Source organism: Indicator indicator, chromosome 8 (genome assembly GCF_027791375.1).
Source record: "Indicator indicator isolate 239-I01 chromosome 8, UM_Iind_1.1, whole genome shotgun sequence".
In the NCBI taxonomy this organism is placed as follows: Eukaryota; Metazoa; Chordata; class Aves; order Piciformes; family Indicatoridae; genus Indicator; species Indicator indicator.
Genome location: NC_072017.1, coordinates 26,392,142 through 26,408,831, shown reverse-complemented (window position 1 = coordinate 26,408,831; position 16,690 = coordinate 26,392,142). Strand labels below are relative to the sequence as shown.

At 48.5% G+C, this 16,690-nt stretch overlaps 1 protein-coding gene across 1 annotated transcript in view; it reads right to left on the bottom strand.

Moving 5' to 3' along the window:
* The window catches only part of EPHA5 (EPH receptor A5), a 156,520-nt gene that overhangs the window by 21,218 nt on the left and 118,612 nt on the right, over positions 1–16,690 (bottom strand). The window contains exons 7-11 of the mRNA XM_054383320.1: positions 15,832–15,897; positions 8,161–8,228; positions 5,594–5,719; positions 4,786–4,971; positions 471–532 (exon numbers count right to left, since the gene is read on the bottom strand). Of these exons, the coding sequence (XP_054239295.1) occupies positions 471–532; positions 4,786–4,971; positions 5,594–5,719; positions 8,161–8,228; positions 15,832–15,897 (508 nt within the window). The remainder of the gene's footprint in view (positions 1–470; positions 533–4,785; positions 4,972–5,593; positions 5,720–8,160; positions 8,229–15,831; positions 15,898–16,690) is intronic.

Genomic DNA, 16,690 nt, shown 5'->3' with positions numbered 1-16,690 from the left:
GAATGGTTGGACTGGGTGATCTGAAAGGTCTTTCCCAACCAAAATGATTCTATGGTTCTATGATTTCTAACCACTTCCCTTATTCTCCCTTCACTTAGTTTTCCTGGAAAGACTCTGACAAGTCTGGTGTTTGCCATGATCAATGAGCATGTGCTCTCAAGCCACACCAGATTTTGCAGGTTCAGTTAATCATTTCCATGCTTCAGACTGCCTTCTAAAAGAAACATCATCTTCTCCAATTTATTCTTATCTCTTTGTACCATGCATGCACCAGGTCCTTCTCAGTCCATGCCCCAGGTCCCTCATGATGCTGTATAAATACAGATCAAACAGACAGCTGAGCTACTCCTGCCTCCAGACAGCATGAACAACTGGACCAGTACCCAGTAATCACTTTTATTGACATTAAGCATGTACAAAGAACTCAAAAGTGTAACCAAGGTCTCCTGGCAGAGGGATCTGAGTGTTACCTTTAAAAATGTATCCAGAGAGCCGTTCTCCATGTACTCAGTCACTATCATTACTGGTTTGCCTGGAAGAAGAAAAGTGCACAAGTTTGTTAGCAATTTACTTCAAACCCATGAGCAATAAACAAGTCTTTTCATACTGCATCTGAATGGCAAGAGACAGCCCTGGAAGAGAACATCTCCTCCAAGATGTTGCTGTCCCAGCAGATGACCATGGGGTTTACCAAAATAGACAGAGGGGAATTGAGAAGGAGGACATGAAAAAGTAATCCTGTATTATGGGTGGGGTTCCAAGCCTGAGAGTGTTCAGGTGATGTTTGAGGAAGAGGTTGCAAGTTGAACCCAGGCAACCTCTCTGCTCTAGTAAGACCTCACCTCACCCTGGACACAGAGTGTCCAGCTCTGGAGCCCTCAACACCAGGAGGATATGAGTGTTATGGAGTGGGTCCAGAGGAGGGCCATGAAAATTATCAGGGGTTTGGAGCACCTCTGCTATGAGGACAGGCTGATGGGGCTGGGGTTGTTCAGCCTGGGGAAGAGAAGGCCCTGGGGAGGCATAGTGGCAGCCTTCCAGTACCTGAAGGGGGCTACAAGAAGGCTGCAGAAGGACTGTTTGCAAAGGCCTGCAGTGACAGGACAAGGGGCAGTGGTTTGAAATGAGAGAAGAGCAGATTTAGATTGGATGTTAGGAATGAGTTCTGCACCATGAGGGTGGTGGAATACTGGAACAGGTTGCCCAGGGAAATTGTGGATGCCCTGTCCCTGGAGGTGTTCAAGGCCAGGCTGAAAAAGGCCTTGAGCAACCTGGTTTAGTGGAAGGAGTCCCTGCTCAGGGCATGGTGGTTGGAACTAGATGATCTTCTAGTTCCCTTCCAACCTAAACCATTCTATGAGTCGGTAAATCTATGAACAGGAGCAGCTGGGGTGATCTGAAATATATGCCTCAGGTTGGTAGCCATCAAAACCAAGGCTGGGAAAGGATGAGATTATATCCCTTGTAATTCTAGTAATCCCATGCAACTACCCCTGTAAGAACATCTGGAAGGAAGAAAAGGAGTTTTCAGCCTGGAGAAAAGGAGGCTGATGGGAGACCTTCTCACTCTCTAGACAACTCCCTGAAAGGAGGTTGCAGTAAGTTGGGGGTTGGCCTCTCCTCCCTACTATCAGGTGATAGGAGGACAGAAAATGCACTCAAGTTGCATGAGGGGAGATTTCGTTTGGACATTAGAAGCAAATTCTTGACAAAGGGTTCTAAAAGACTGAAACAGGGTGCCCAGAGAGGTGATTGAACCCCCGTCCCTGGAGGTACTTCAAAGAGAGGCAGAGATGTGGTGCTGAGGGCCACAGCACAGCACAAAGATGTGTTAAGTGTGGAATGAGCATGAGGTGGAAATCAAAATAAAAGTTGTGAAGAGAAGACCTGGTCTCCTATTGTTGACAGGGATAATCATGTTTTTTCCAAATATATTTGATTAATTTTCATGCCTGACTCATTTTGATGGCAATTATACGGAGTTTTTGGTTGGGGTTTAGATCTAATTTCTCACTAGCTTGCCACAATGACACAGCAATAATTAATGCAGCACGCTCCAGCCCTTGTAAATTCAATCAAATCTTAGAACAACATGGAAATTATTTTTTATTTAAAGCAATTTCCCTGAGCTGGCACCAAGCACTGACAGAAGAGGAGCTGTCAATTATTTGAGAGGAGCATCATTGATGTCTTTTGTAGACATGATCGACGAGAGCTGCCCTGTGGTGGAACATGCATGTGGAGGTAACTGCTCCTCAGCTTGGCACATGTTCTGCCATTTAGATTGATCTTCATCTGCCCACGTTCCCCTTATTTTAACTATTTACCTAATTTACTGCTTAATTGTCTGCATAATGAAGATAATACTGAACTTGCCAATCAAAACACTGATTGCTGTGCAGACACTACCTTTGCAGTGAGAGGGACTTGCACCGCTTCTGCACTTAAGTATCAGAGCTACCACCGGAGCCAAAGCTTGCCAGAAGTGTTGCTTTTGATAGGAGAGATGCACTTTGGGGCCATGAAATACATCACTGAGTTCTAAAGAAAATAATTGAGCCCGTTCTTTAAGGATGACAACCATCTGTCTGCACACAACATGGGCTGTATGCAGGAGAAAGGAGTTTGGGTAATGTCAATATAGGTTGGCAAAGAAAGAATCTTGGAAAAGACCTCCAAGATCATTGAGTCAAATCATCAACCCAACACCACCACAGCCATTAAATCATGTCCCCAAGTGCCATGGCCACATATTTCTTGACCACCTCCAGGGATGGTGACTCCACCACCTCCCTGGGCAGCCTGTCCCAATCCCTGACCACTCTTGTAGAAAAGAAATTTTTCCTAACCTCCAACCTAATCCTGCCCTGGCATGTCAGTAGATAGGCAGGGAAAGGAAATCCCAGGTTAATCTTTTTATTTTTTTTGTTAATAACCACTAAATCTCCTCTGTAGCATGGGGCCCTTTATCTCTGACACTTCAAGGCAGTGTTGCAGCAAGTCTGGCATCTCATTATGCCACCACCCCATTCAGAGTCCTGCTTTTCATTGGGGGACAGGAGGCGAGGGGGGAGGAGGGAAGGGGAGGGAAGGGAAGGGGAAGGAAGGGAAAGGAAGGGGAAGAAAGGGAAGGGGAGGGAAGGGGAGGGAAGGGAAGGGGAGGGAAGGGGAGTGAGAGGGGAGGGGGAGGGGAGATATCCCTGCCCACAGCAGAGGGCTTAGATGATCTCTGACATCCCTTCCAATCCAAACCATTCTGTGATTCTGTGAAAAGCAAACCAGATTTCTGGCACTTGTGTTTCATTATCCAGCTGCTACAGGCTGGCAACCCTCATGAAATAAATGAGCTCCCTATCCAAGAACATGGAAATAAAGACACCAATAGAGCAGCTTTCAGCAAAATAAATTAAAAGGAAACCTTAGGTCTTCTGAAGCACTGGGTTGATTCTCCCTGTCAGCAGGGCTTCCTCCTGCTGGCATCCCAGGGCCATAAAACATGTGTAGATGTCATTCATATCAATGTGCCAGTGCAATGTGCACACTTATCAGTGCAATCAAGGGGGATGTGAAAGCCTTGGGGGTCTGGCAATAAGAGAAGCAAAAAAGCTCCTTTCACTGAAAGGGTTCTCAAAGCCTGTAACAGGCTGCCCAGGGAGGTGGTTGAATCCCCATCCCTTGAGTTGTTTCAAAGGGACAGAGATGTGATGCTGAGGGCCATGGTTTAAGCACCAGCCTTGGCAGAGTTAGAGAATGCTTGGACTGGATGATCTGAAAGGGCTTTTCCAGCCAAAACCATCCTATGAGTCTATGAAGACAGGAGTGTCCTTACCTTTGTAAAGCAGAAATAGCCAAGGGCTTGTCTGAACAGGGACAATGAAGACAATTAATCTAAATTAACTGAGGTGTACCTTTGAAGTAGGGTAGTTAAATGATATGAAGCCCCAGCGCGGATCTTCTCCTTCAGAATTAAAAAACAGCCTAATTGAATTTAGCTTAATTTACTTCCAAAGTAGAATTGTGATTCAGCAAGCACATTTTACCCTAAAGATGTGAATCTGCAGTAGGATGGTGACTAAAACACTGAAGGGAAGAAGCTAAACAATACTTCAAGATACCAGCGGAGTTTGGGAGTCATAAAGGTTGTTTCATAGAATGGTTTGGGTTAGAAATGACCTTTTAGATCATCCAGTTCCAACCCCCTGCCATGGGCAGGGACACCTCCCACTAGAGCAGGTTGCTCAAGTCCTCATCCAAACTGGCCTTGAACACCTCCAAGGAGGGGGCATCCACAACCTCCCTGGGCAACCTCTTCCAGTGTCTCCCCACCCTCCCTGGAAAGAATTTCTTCCTAATCTCCAGTCTTAATCTCCCCTCTTCCAGATCAAAGCCATTGCCCCTTGTCCTGTCACTACAAGCCCTTGTAAAATATCCCTCCCCAGCTTTCTTTTAGGCCCCCTTCAGGTACTGGAAGGCTGCTCTAAGGTCTCCCTGGAGCCTTCTCTTCTCCATGCTGAATAGCCCCAATTCTCATAGCCTGAGCCCCAACTGGAGATATTTAAGGTGAGGCTTGACAGGGCTTTGGGCAACCTGATCTAGTTGAGGATGCCCCTGCTTACTGCAGAGGAGGTTGGACTAGATGACTTTTGGAGGTCCCTTCCAACCCTACCACTCTATGATTCTCTAACTCTCATAGCCTGAACCCCTGGTCTCGTTCCCCAGGTCTTCCTCCCCCTAACCAATTCTCCCATCACCCAAGGTCAGCATTCCACAGCAGCTTGTACCTACTTTTTGTGACGACACCTTCCAGGTGGATGATGTTTGGGTGGTCAAACTGCCCCATGATGCTTGCCTCTCCCAAGAAATCTCTCCTCTGTTTCTCTGTGTAGCCCACCTTCAGGGTTTTGATAGCCACAGGGAACTCACGCTTCCCCTGCAGCTTCAGCCGCCCGCTGCAGACCTCCCCAAATTCACCTGCAGAGAAAAATAAGACAGCAGGAGATGACAGCAACCCAAAGGCACACATAGCACACAGTCACCTACAGAGTGCAGCCCAGCCCCTAGAGAAAGGTGACCAAAAGCATGCAGGGCTGTCCCACACTGATGCATTGGGAAAGCTGAACATCGCAAGATCAAACTGGATGTGGCTCTGGGCAACCTGATCTAGGTGGAGGTGTCCCTGCTGACTGCAGGGGCTTGGACTGGATGACCTTTGGAGGTCCTTCCAACCCAAACCATTCTGTGATTCTAGGCTTCTATAATTTAGACTGGATATTAGAAAGAAATTCTTGACAGTGAGGGTGGTGAGACACTGGAACAGGTTGCCCAGGGAGGTTGTGGATGTCCTCTCCCTGGAGGTGTTCAAGGCCAGGCTGGCCAAGGCCTTGAGCAACCTGGACTAGTGGAAGGCGTCCCTGACCATGGCAGGGGGGTTGGAACTGGATGAGCTTCAACATCGCTTCCAACCTAAACCATTCTATGAATCTGTGACTTTCACAATTCTATCCCTTGCAGGTTACCTAACAGCACAAGCATCTCACAGCCCTGAAGAGTTAGGAAAGTCAACACTCCGTGCTGGTGAGCTGCATTTCCATACCAGCTCCAATAACTCTCTCGATGGTGATGCACGACGCTTCAATCTCCTTCGCAAACTCGTGGACAGCTTGGTTAGGGTCCTCATAGGTGTGGGGATCAATATAGGTCCTCACTCCAGGCAGCTTAACTGCAAACAGAAATGAAGACTGTTACAGGCATGTGGCATGACAGAAGACAGGCAGCACACACTCCTGTCCCATGCATGCCACTTTGTTGGGAAACAGCAGCAGGGAAAGCTAGTCTGGTGGGAACAAATGAGGAGCATCCTTGGACATGCTTAGTTTCTGTGACACCAGTCATCGTATTTAGGAAAGCAAACAAGAAAACTGAAAACGCTCTTGGTGCTACCTAATGGGCTGGGCCAGGGTCTTGTTTCACTTCAACATCAGGAGAAACTTCACAGTGAGGGTGCTGGAGCCCTGGAGCAGGCTGCCCAGAGAGGTTGCGGAGTCTCCTTCTCTGGAGACTTTCAGGACCCCTCTGGATGTGTTCCTGTGTGACCTGTCCTGGGTGATCCTGCTCTGGCAGGGGGGTTGGACTGAATGATCCTTGGAAGTCCCTTCCAACCCATACCATTCTGTGACTGTGATTCCATGTTGTGCAAAAGGATCTCTTTCCAGATCTGGAAAGGGTACATCAGGAGGCAAAGCACAAAAAGCCAAATGTTAAAAGAATAGTTTACAAACCAAGCTGGATGGACAGGGGGAGGGGAGTGATGGAAAGCTGCAATAAATTATACCCTATCAGTCCTGTATCAGTTAATCACTCAGCCACATTATTGCAGAATGAGCTACTGAGATGTAAATGAACTCTGGGGAGACCACAGGGCTGCATTTCAGTATCTGAATGGGACCTACTGGAAGGCTGGGGAGGGACTGTTTAGAAGGCCCTGTGGTGACAGGATGAGGGGTAATGGTTTGAAACTGGAGCAGAGGAGATTTAGATTGGACGTCAGGAGGAAGCTCTTTACAAATGAGAGTGATGACACACTGGAAGAGGTTGCCCAGGGATGCGATTGAGACTTTATCCCTGGAGATATTCAAGATCAGACTGGATATATCCCTGGTCAGTCTGCCCTAGTTGGAGGTGTCCCTGTTGAGTGCAGGGGGGTTGGACAAGATGACCTTTGAGGGTCCCTTCCAATCTGATGCAATCTGTGAACCTTTGGAGTACAAAGCCTGTGGGTTGTATCAGTGGAAATATATAACAGTAGGCTTTGTCTCCAGGACTTGAGAGAGGAAAAAGTATTTTCATTATCCCTGTTCTAAGTTTGTTTTGACAATGATTAAGGATACTCCCAGCAAGAACTGCTCATCAGTCTAACGAGACAGGGACATTACAATGTCTCTTAATTGATTTGCTTCCTGCTGCCTTCATTACACTGCAGTAATGGAAATTTCAGTGTCCCTGAAGATGTGTTTGCCTTCTCCAGCCTTTTCCTTCCTGGACTGGATTAGCAGCAGTGCAACCAGCAGAACCAGGGCAGTGATTGTCCACCTGTGGGGAGGTCACAACTTGAGTCCTGGGGTCAGTTTTGGGGCTCTCACTACAGGAACACTGAAATGCTGGAACAGGTCCAGAGAAGGGCAACAAAGCTGGTGAAGGGTCTGGAGAACAGGGCTGGTGAGGAGCAGCTGAAGGAACTGGGGGTGTTTAGTCTGGAGAAGAGGAGGCTGAGGGGAGACCTCATTGCTCTCTACAACTCCCTGAAAGGAGGTTGGAGTGAGGTGGGGATTGGTCTCTTCTCCCTAGGAACAAGTGATAAGAGGAGAGGAAATGGCCTCAAATTGTACCAGTAAGGTTTAGGTTGGATCTTAGAAGAAGCTTCTTGACTGAAAGGGCTCTCAAAGACAGGAACAGGCTTCCCAGGGAGATGGTTGAAGCCCCATCCTTTGAGGTGTTTCAGAGAGACAGAGACGTGATGCTGAGGGCCATGGTTTAGCCTTGGTAGAGTCTTTTCCAAACTCAACAATTCTATTATTCAAAAGGCACCTGACAGCTACCCATCCCCAGATCTCACAGCACTTGATGAAGTCATCAGTGCTTTCAAACAGTGGCTTTGGATGTACTGGAGGACTGGCAGTGACCGTAAAATGGATTTTCTAGCACCATTGCACTAGCACCACTATGAGGGCATTAACACAACATTTCTGAAAGCTTCCTAGGAGCAAAAAGTATTCCTCACACTTCTGCAGAGACATGTAAGACAAAGAGCAGCTGTGAGCTTGGTCCTCAAAGCTGGCTGGAATGGAACAAGGATTTCCAATGTGTATTCTGGACAGGAAAACATATGGAACAGAGGAACAGAACCCAATGGCTCACTAGAGAGATCTGCTCCAAACATACAGATGTGGAGAGGTGCTGACACATGAGGACTGGTCCAACGTTCAGTTCTCCATAGAGCTTAGAGCAGGGGCAGGTGGATGCTTACTGAACGGCAGAACAAGCAATTCTTTTGTGAATTAGCAGCAAACCAACACCTTTTTTTTCTTTTTTAAACTCCTCTCAGTTGTATTTCTCATTACCACAGGGAGCCAAAACCACCCCGACCATTGGATCTCTACTCACTGTGGCCATTATGAAAATGCATCTTTTCTTCTTCTGGATCTTGTTTAGCCTTGCTATAGCCACAGCGCCTGGAACAAGACAAAAATCCAGAACAGTGTTTTTGTCTCTGCTGTGGCAGAAGCCCTGCTCTTTCCTTCCAATCACACACAGCCCCAGAGCAGCCAGGAAGCCACCCTCTCCAGTGGCTCTGTCGCTGCTGTCCCAGTTTCAGCTCATCAAACCACTTGCAATTTCCATAAGGGGATTTGGGGCCTAAGGCCCAAATGAGTTGCAATTGGCCTTGTGCCACCAAATCCCACTGATGCTCAACAACTCCACTCTACCACAGAGCTAATTCAGCAGTTACTAAGAACAAAAAAATTAAAGCAAGGACAGGAAGGACAATGGAAGGGGAATGGGATGGAACATAGGGAAGGCAGAAGCGAGGCCTCTTGGGCCACAGAGCTTTTGCAGGCACTGTTGTATGCATTGCATGCTCCCCTTCATCCACTGGGCATTTGCACAGGACTTTACATTTGGATACTTTAGAAACAGTCTTGGGTATGCACCAGGCCACGCCTGGAGTCCTGGTTTTGGGGCCCTCACTACAAGAAAGACATCTAGGGGCTGGAGCAGGTCCTGGGAAGAGCAGTGAAGATGATGAAGGGTCTGGAGAACAGGGCTGATGAGGAGCAGCTGAGGGAACTGGGGGTGTTTAGTTTGGATAAGAGGAGGCTGAGGGTGAAGGAGACCTCATTGCTCTCTACAGCTCCTTGAAAGGAGGTTGGAGCCAGGTGAAAGTTGATCTCTTCTCCCTAGTATCAGGTGATTGAAGAAGAAGAAATGGCCTGAAAATGTGCCAGGGGAGGTTTAGGTTGGAGATTGGGAAAAAATTATTTGCTGCAAGAGTGGTCACGGACTGGAACAAGCTGCCAAGCGAGCAGGGCACCATCCCTGGTCACCATCCCTGGAGGTGTTCAAGAAACCATGTTGTGAACATGGCAGTTTGGTACATGGTTTAATGGCCATGGCAGTGCTGGACAGCTGGACTTCATGACCTTAGAGGTCTTTTCCAACCTTAATGATTCCATGACTAACACATTACACACATGCAAAACAAGGGCTTACAAAACCCCCAAGCCCATTGCCTTGCTGCCTTCTAAGGTCCTTTCTGCACAATCCTGACTCTGGTGGGGTTTCCTGCACACCTCCTGTCTTTTCACAGGCGACCAACCATAACTGCAATCCCCTCTGCTCAGCAACCACAGAGGTGGAAGAAGGCACACAGTCACTGCCTGCCTGGCAGTGCAAGAATCCTGCTGAACCCTACCATGGAACTGCAGCCACAGATGTGGGAGTTACATCTACCCCAGGGCATCCTCTTTGTAGTCTTGGGCTGCACTTCCCTGACTTGTCTCTCACTCTTTTTTTTCTTTTCTAGGTGATTCCTCCCTGGAGGTGTTCAAGGCCAGGGTGGATGAGGCCGTGAGCAACCTGATTTAGCAGAAGGTGTCCCTGCCCATGGCAGGAGGTTGGAACTAGATTATCTTGAAGATCCCTTCCAACCCAAACCATTCTATGAATCTATGTCATTGCACTAGCATTAACTGGCTGCTCTGGTGGCACCTCTGAGTCATGCTTCCCTTAGACAACTACATAGGAGCAACAGGGTGACTGCACAGGCAAAGAGAACTGCTCTATTCACACACAGGCACATGGAAAAATAGGGGGTGAGGTATGTAGGAGGCACATGTATATGTCAGTCTGTCCAAGGGGCCTCCTGGATAGCTGGAGAGGGACTTTTTACAAAGGCATAGAGCGACAGGAGGAGGGGCAATGGCTTCAAACTAGAAGAAACTTGACTGAAATTAGACCTTTGGAAGAATTTCTTCACCGTGTGGTAAGACACAGGAACAGGTTGCCCAGAGAAGCTGTGGAGTCTCCAAGCCTGGAAGTGTTCAAAGCCAGGTTGGATGGGGCCTTGAACAACACGGTCTAGTAGGAGGTGTCCCTGCCCACGGTGGGTAAGAACTAGACAATCTTTAAGGTCCCTTCTAACCCAAGCCATTCTGATTCTATGACCTTCTGCAATAACTGGATACAGGAACTGGCTCACCCTTCAGGCAAACTGCATGGACTTGAGACAGAGACACTCCTTGGTAGACTGCAAACACTGCAAGAGACACCTGCAAGACAGCCAGTGCACAGCGGGATCAGCAGGCAGCACACCTCAAAGAAAGCCTTGGGTTGCCAAGAAGCCACTCAAAGCTGAGAAACTTGGGAGTCTTCTCTTTTCCTTGCCCACAACCTTTGAGATGGGGAGGTGAGCACTCCAGCCTCACTCGCAGCAAGGAGCAGCACACAATTAGCAGAAACAAAACTGCAGTTAGGAGGAGGCACTAGCAGGCATCTGCATGAAACATGCCCTCAGCATGAAGTCCTATTAGAGGGAAGTGCTGTCTGCCTGCATGCGAGGGGCCAAGCAGCCTTTTCGCTGGAGGATTTTGGCACTGGGTTTGTGAAACGTTCACAAGCACAAACAAATACCCCAACACAACAGGGTGGACACACCGCTCCTGAGCTGGCCTCAGCAGAGCTGGCCACCAGAGGGGTGAGGAGGGGAAGAGCAAAGAAGAGCTCCCAGGGCTGCTGTGGGGAAGGGGAAACAGGCATGGAAGCTTACCTTGGGGAAAAGGTGTGACCTGTGCCAAGAGGAGAGGAGGAAAAAAAGCAGACTGCAAAGGTTGTGCAAGTGCAGGAGAATGGAATGAGACAAGGTTCAGAAGACAAGGTCGAGAGGGCTGACAGGCAGTGTGGGGTCACAGGCAGGGAAATCAATGGGTTGCACTTGATAAACAGCCAGGTTGTCCATTCAGGGCTTGATAGCAGCAACAACCAAGCTGGGACCATCACACCTTGAATGTGAAACCCACAAAGGTGGCAGCAAGGTGCCCAGAGACATGATTCAGTTATCTACCTGCTTCTTGCTTCGCCCTAGCAGCACAGTATGACCCCCCCACCGAGATGAGCTCCTGTCTAATTCACTCAAACACTAAGCACTGTGTACACGAAGAGCCTGAGAGAGTCTTTGCAAGGCACACTTTGGTGTTCACCATGCCTGGCTGAAAACTGACCCTTCTCCTTCTTTATCACACTGCCCCCCCTCCCCATAAGTACAGCAGCTAGAGGTATGAGCACCAGCATCATGGTGGTTTTTTTTCCTGCTGCAAGTTGTCCAAAGTCACAGCAGTTTTCTGCAGAAGTCATTTTCTGGGCTTGAGACAGAGAGAAGTTTGAATTCATCCTTCTGCCAAAGGCATGCACACTGAAGGGGCCAGTGCAAACCCTTTGGCACCAGCTGTCGCCCCTCTCTCAAACATGCTAACCACATGCAGCACCACCTCACATCAGCAGACAAAACCAGGATCTGGGAGCCCCAAAGCATCATTAAACCAAGCCTAGATGAGACAAGCCACAGGGAAATGACAGTTAGTGGACAGCAGCTGGTGGTGTCAGCAGCAAAGCTCGCTGTGAATCCTTGCCTGTTGCAATCAGCACGCTCACTGCCTTAAAGTGCCCAGAGAAACCAGCCACGTACACAAGGACTGGAACCAAACCATACTTCTTCCTTTCTTGATCTTCTGATGCTTCAACACACACACAAGCAGCTCTTTCTCCTTTCTTCCCAAACTAAATTTGTGGAGCAGGTCCAGAGGAGGGCCACAAAAATGATCAGAGGGTTGAAGCACCTCTCCTACGAAGACAGAGAGTTGGGGCTGTTCAGACTGCAGAGGAAAAGGCTCCAGGGAGACCTTAGAGCAGCCTTCCAGTATGTGAAGGGGACCTACAGGAGAGCTGGAGAGGGACTGTTTAGAATGGATTGTAGGGATAGGATGAAGGCCAGTGGTTTGAAACTAGAGCAGGACAGACTGAGGCTGGACATCACGAAGAAGTTCTTTACCATGAAGGTGGTGGAGCACTGCAAGAGGTTGCCCAGGGAGGTGGTGGATGTCCCATCCCTGGAGACACTCAAGGTCAGGCTTGATGGGGCTCTGAGCAACCTGATCTAGTTGTGGATGTCCCTGTTGACTGCAGAGGTGTTGGACAAGATGACCTCTAGAGGTCCCTTCCAACCCAGCGCATTCTATGATTCTCTTCCATATCCCACAAAAATCTGCAATTCCAGGTTAACAGCCCTGACTCAATACAGAAACCTTCCTGGGAGATAAAAAGATCTAAATATTGTGGCTTTGCAAGACATCTTGGAGGATGAAATAGCTCCCACTGCTTTGTGAAATCATCCAGTTCTGTCAGTGCATTTGCTCTTAATATTTGCTGGAAAAGCTGTGAGTCAGAAGCCTCCTGATGGAAGTCTTCTCCTCCAGTCCATTGTCATTTCACAAGCCACAGATTTCCTCATTCTTTTCTGTATCATCAACAGCATAAAGATCCTGATGTTCACTTCATCTCCCACTGAGCTGGAGATGCTCAGCCAGTGAGTTAATTCAGCAGCAGCACACCTGAATCTCAATTCTTCTACTTCTGGTATGGATTTGTCCCAGTTTCTCCCTTGTGAGAAAAGGCTGAGGGAGCTGGGGCTCTTTAGTTTGGAGAAGGGGAGCCTGAGGGGGGACCTCATTTATGTTTATAAAGATATGAAGGGCAGTGTGAGGAGGACAGAACCAGGCTCTGCTCAGTGATGCCCAATGATAGGACAAGGGGCAATAGGTGCAAGCTGGAGCAGAAGAGGTTCCACATGAACATAAGGAGGAACTTTTTCACTATGAGGATGATAGAGCCCTGGAGCAGGCTGTCCAGAGAGATTGTGGAGTCTCCTTCTCTGAAGATATTCAACACCCACCTGGGTGTGTTCCGCTGTGACCTGCCCTAGGTGACCCTACTTTGGCAGGGGGTGTTGGACTGGATATCTCTGGAGGTCCCTTCCAACCCCTACCATTCTGTGACTCTGTATCTAGAGGGCAGATCTCTTCCTTGCACACCTCTTCCAACAGAAGCATCAAGAGGAGGAAAAAAATAGATGCTGTTAAACACTCTTAAGGCATCATGTCTTATTTAACAACTACTTGCAGATTGGCAGGCAGCTGGTAAAATATTGATGGGGCAGATTATAAAAGTGAAGTTGTAAAATGATCCCTATATAGCTTTATAAAATATACAAAGGACAGGTGGGAAGATGAAGAACCCAGCTGGGAAAGAGATGTGGGCTGCCTGGCATGACAGAAGGCAATTCATGAAGAAAAACCCTTCAGGAAATGAGGCAACAGAAGCAGCTTGCTCCCCACAGACCATAGAGACCTTTGTGGCTGACCCCCTATCTTGCAGTGCCCTTGGTGGGTGAGGTGTGGTCTCTTAGGCACACAAGGCATCCCCAAAACCCACAGAGCGCCCAAGGAAAGGAGTTTCCGTGTCCCTAGCTGAGGCCACCACTCTGGTCATAACCCAGGCAGGACACAGTTGGGGGACTCACATCACAAGAGAGACATGGATCTGCTGGAGTGGGTCCAGAGGAGGCCACAAAGATGACCAGAGGGCTGGAGAACCTCTCCTATAAAGACAGGCTGAAGGAAGTGGGACTGTTCAGCCTGGAGAAGAGAAGGCTCCAGGGAGACCTTAGACTCCTCTGTCTTCTCTCCAAACATTATAACCTGGAGAAAGAGATCAAAAGAGCTGTAAAAGGTCTTGAGAAGGGAAGCTAAGATCTCCAGTTCAGTGAAAGACACACTAGACAGCTGGCCCCAGAGGAAGCAGACCAGGTTCCCTTCCAAGGGCTTCAGGCTTACTTTCTTCTCAGTGGCTTTCCCAGTCTCTTGCTGTACCACTCCACATGGTGTGACCTTGCCTTTGACCTCTGGTGAACTTGCACACCTTACAAAGGAAGTTTCCCAGTTCCAGTGGAGGTATTTTTAGCCTTTAGTCTTTCCCTGCCTTGGCTCTGCATGACTCCCTGCTTTCCTAAACAACCTCCAGAACAATTAAAAATAATTTAAACAAGAAAGCATTTCCCCCTCCTGCAGGAAGCTCCCTCTGAAGTGTTCTCTATAAATCTCCCTAAAGAGCTTGTCGTGCCTTCCCACAGCACAGCTGATGGTGTCCATGCTTCAAAGTCACTTTTGTCACCTCACCCTCCCTGCTTGCTGCCCCATTTGTCTCTCCACAATTCAGGAGGACACTTGGAGAAGGTGTTTTCCAGATCAGCCAGGTTTATCCCATGCACCTCTCATCTTTGCAGCCATCTGGTCCATCCCTGGTCTCCTCTGAGAAGCATTTTCCATTGCTGCCACTCTCTGGTTAACAGCCTAGATGAGGACATTTGAAGAATGACTCCTAGTAAGAGATTGCTTCTGCACTGCTGGCACAGGCACAACAGAAGCACCAGGAAGCTTTCTTTCAGTGCACTCATTGATGAACTGATGGCTCACAGGAATGACCACACATACCTGAAGAACAACTTGCAGCCAAATGCTTTGCTCTTACGCACTCAAAAGTCACCAAAACAGAGATATTCAAGGTCAGGCTGGACAAGGCTCTGTGCAACCTGATCTACTGGAGGATGTCCTTATGACTGCAGAGGGATTGGACTGGATGACCTTTGGAAGCCCCTTCCAACCCAAACCATTCTAGGATTCTAGGAAAATCAATTTAAAAATGCTCCAGTGGGAAGAAAATCAAAAGCCTTCTGCTTTATGGCCTTTGGGCTTCTATCAGAGAGAAAATACAGCACTAGAGGACCCCAAAGTGGTCAATTTTGGTGACTACTCTTGTCCCACAGCCAGGAACTTCACCATGGCCCAGCTACCACCATGCACCCCCGAGATAACATAGCAGAAGAGTTTCACCCCTCATGCCCAGCTATGCCAACAACAATGTCTCAGTGCTCCAAGAGTCTCAAACAGCCATCTGAACAGGATGGTCATTTCATGAGTCTCCTAGGAGTCCTAGGAAGATCTCTGTCTGGACATATTACAGTTGATTCAAAGACCTGAACCGCCTTCCCTTCAGAGAGCAACTCAGCTGGTATCCAGTCAAAGCAACAGAGATGAAAATGACCCTTCCTTAGCTTAGTCAGAAAGAGAGGGGAGAGCACTGGAGAGCAGAATCTGGTGAGGCAACCCAGGTGGTGGCAGGATAGGGCAGCATGCAGCATGGCTGTACAGCTCTTGAGGCCCACAGAGATATGTCCACTGCTGGTGGAGCATATCATTGGCAATCAGCATGGTGTCATTGCCTGGTGTGTCACACATGGGGATGTATGGTGATGACACAGCTCATTCCACTGACATGCAGCTCACATGCCACCAGACACCCTGCCACTCACAGCTCCTTCCTGGGGACAAATGCCCTCTCCCAGCCCCTTTTGGCGACGAGAAACAGAATCTGATGGTGTTCAGCACACTTGATGTTTTGACACCATGACATGGCTGGTGTGGTGTCTGCATGGATCACTGCACAACACAGCAGGGCTGGTTTTTGCCCCTGGGACTCCTGCTTTTGCTGGAGACAAACTCTGCTTCGGGTCATGCTATGTCCCCATGTTGAGATAGACAAGCTTGGAGGAGAGGTCAGATGAGAAAACAATCTCCAGGCCAAGCAAGGGAGGGCGAGGCAGACTGTGCACAGAAAACATGGAGGAAGGACACAAAAATAGGTGCCAGCACAGGTGGGAACACTGACCATGTAAGGCTCGGATAGGCAACAGCACGCAGAGAAGAAGCCCACCCACAGCCATGATCGCAGCAACTGAAAAGTAGAACAAAAAGGCCCAGGATAAGGAATAATCCCACTGCCCTGGCAAGGTGCAAGCACATTTCCAACATTTTCATATCCACTTCTTCCTTCTTACTTATTTCTTACTCCTAAAGCCAGGTTGGATGAGACCTTGAGTAAGCTGGTCTAGTGGAAGGTGTCCCTGCCCACGGCAGGGGGTTAGAACTAGACAATCTTCAAGGTCCCTTCCAACCCACACCATTCTGTGATTCTATGAATCCACTGCAATTATTTTTTTGTACCTCAACACCCTGAGCTGCAAGAATTTCATGGCATGTGCTACTGTTGGAGGCATTCAAGGCCAGGTTGGATGAAGCCCTGAGCAGCCTGGTCTAGCGGAAGGTGTCTCTGCCCATGGCAGGGGGGTTAGAACCACATAGTCTTCAAAGTCCCTTCCAACCTAAACCATTCTATGAATCTATAAAAAAGCACCCTGGGGAGAGCATACACATCCTGGTCCTGCAAAGCAATTAACCATATTGCACCAGGGGAGGTTCAGGTTGGACATTAGAAGAAACTTCTTGGCTGAAAAGGCTCTCAACACTGGAACTGGCAGCCCAGGGAGGTGGTTGAATCCCCATCCCTTGAGGAGTTTCAGAGTTGCAGAGATGTGGTGCTGAAGGCCATGGTTTACCACCAGCCTTGGCAGAGTTTGATAATGGTTGGATTTGATGATCCCAAAGATCTTTTCTAACCAAAACCAGTTCAACATCCCGTGATTCTATGTGCTCCACATACTTGAGCACCACCATTGGGATCAATGGGG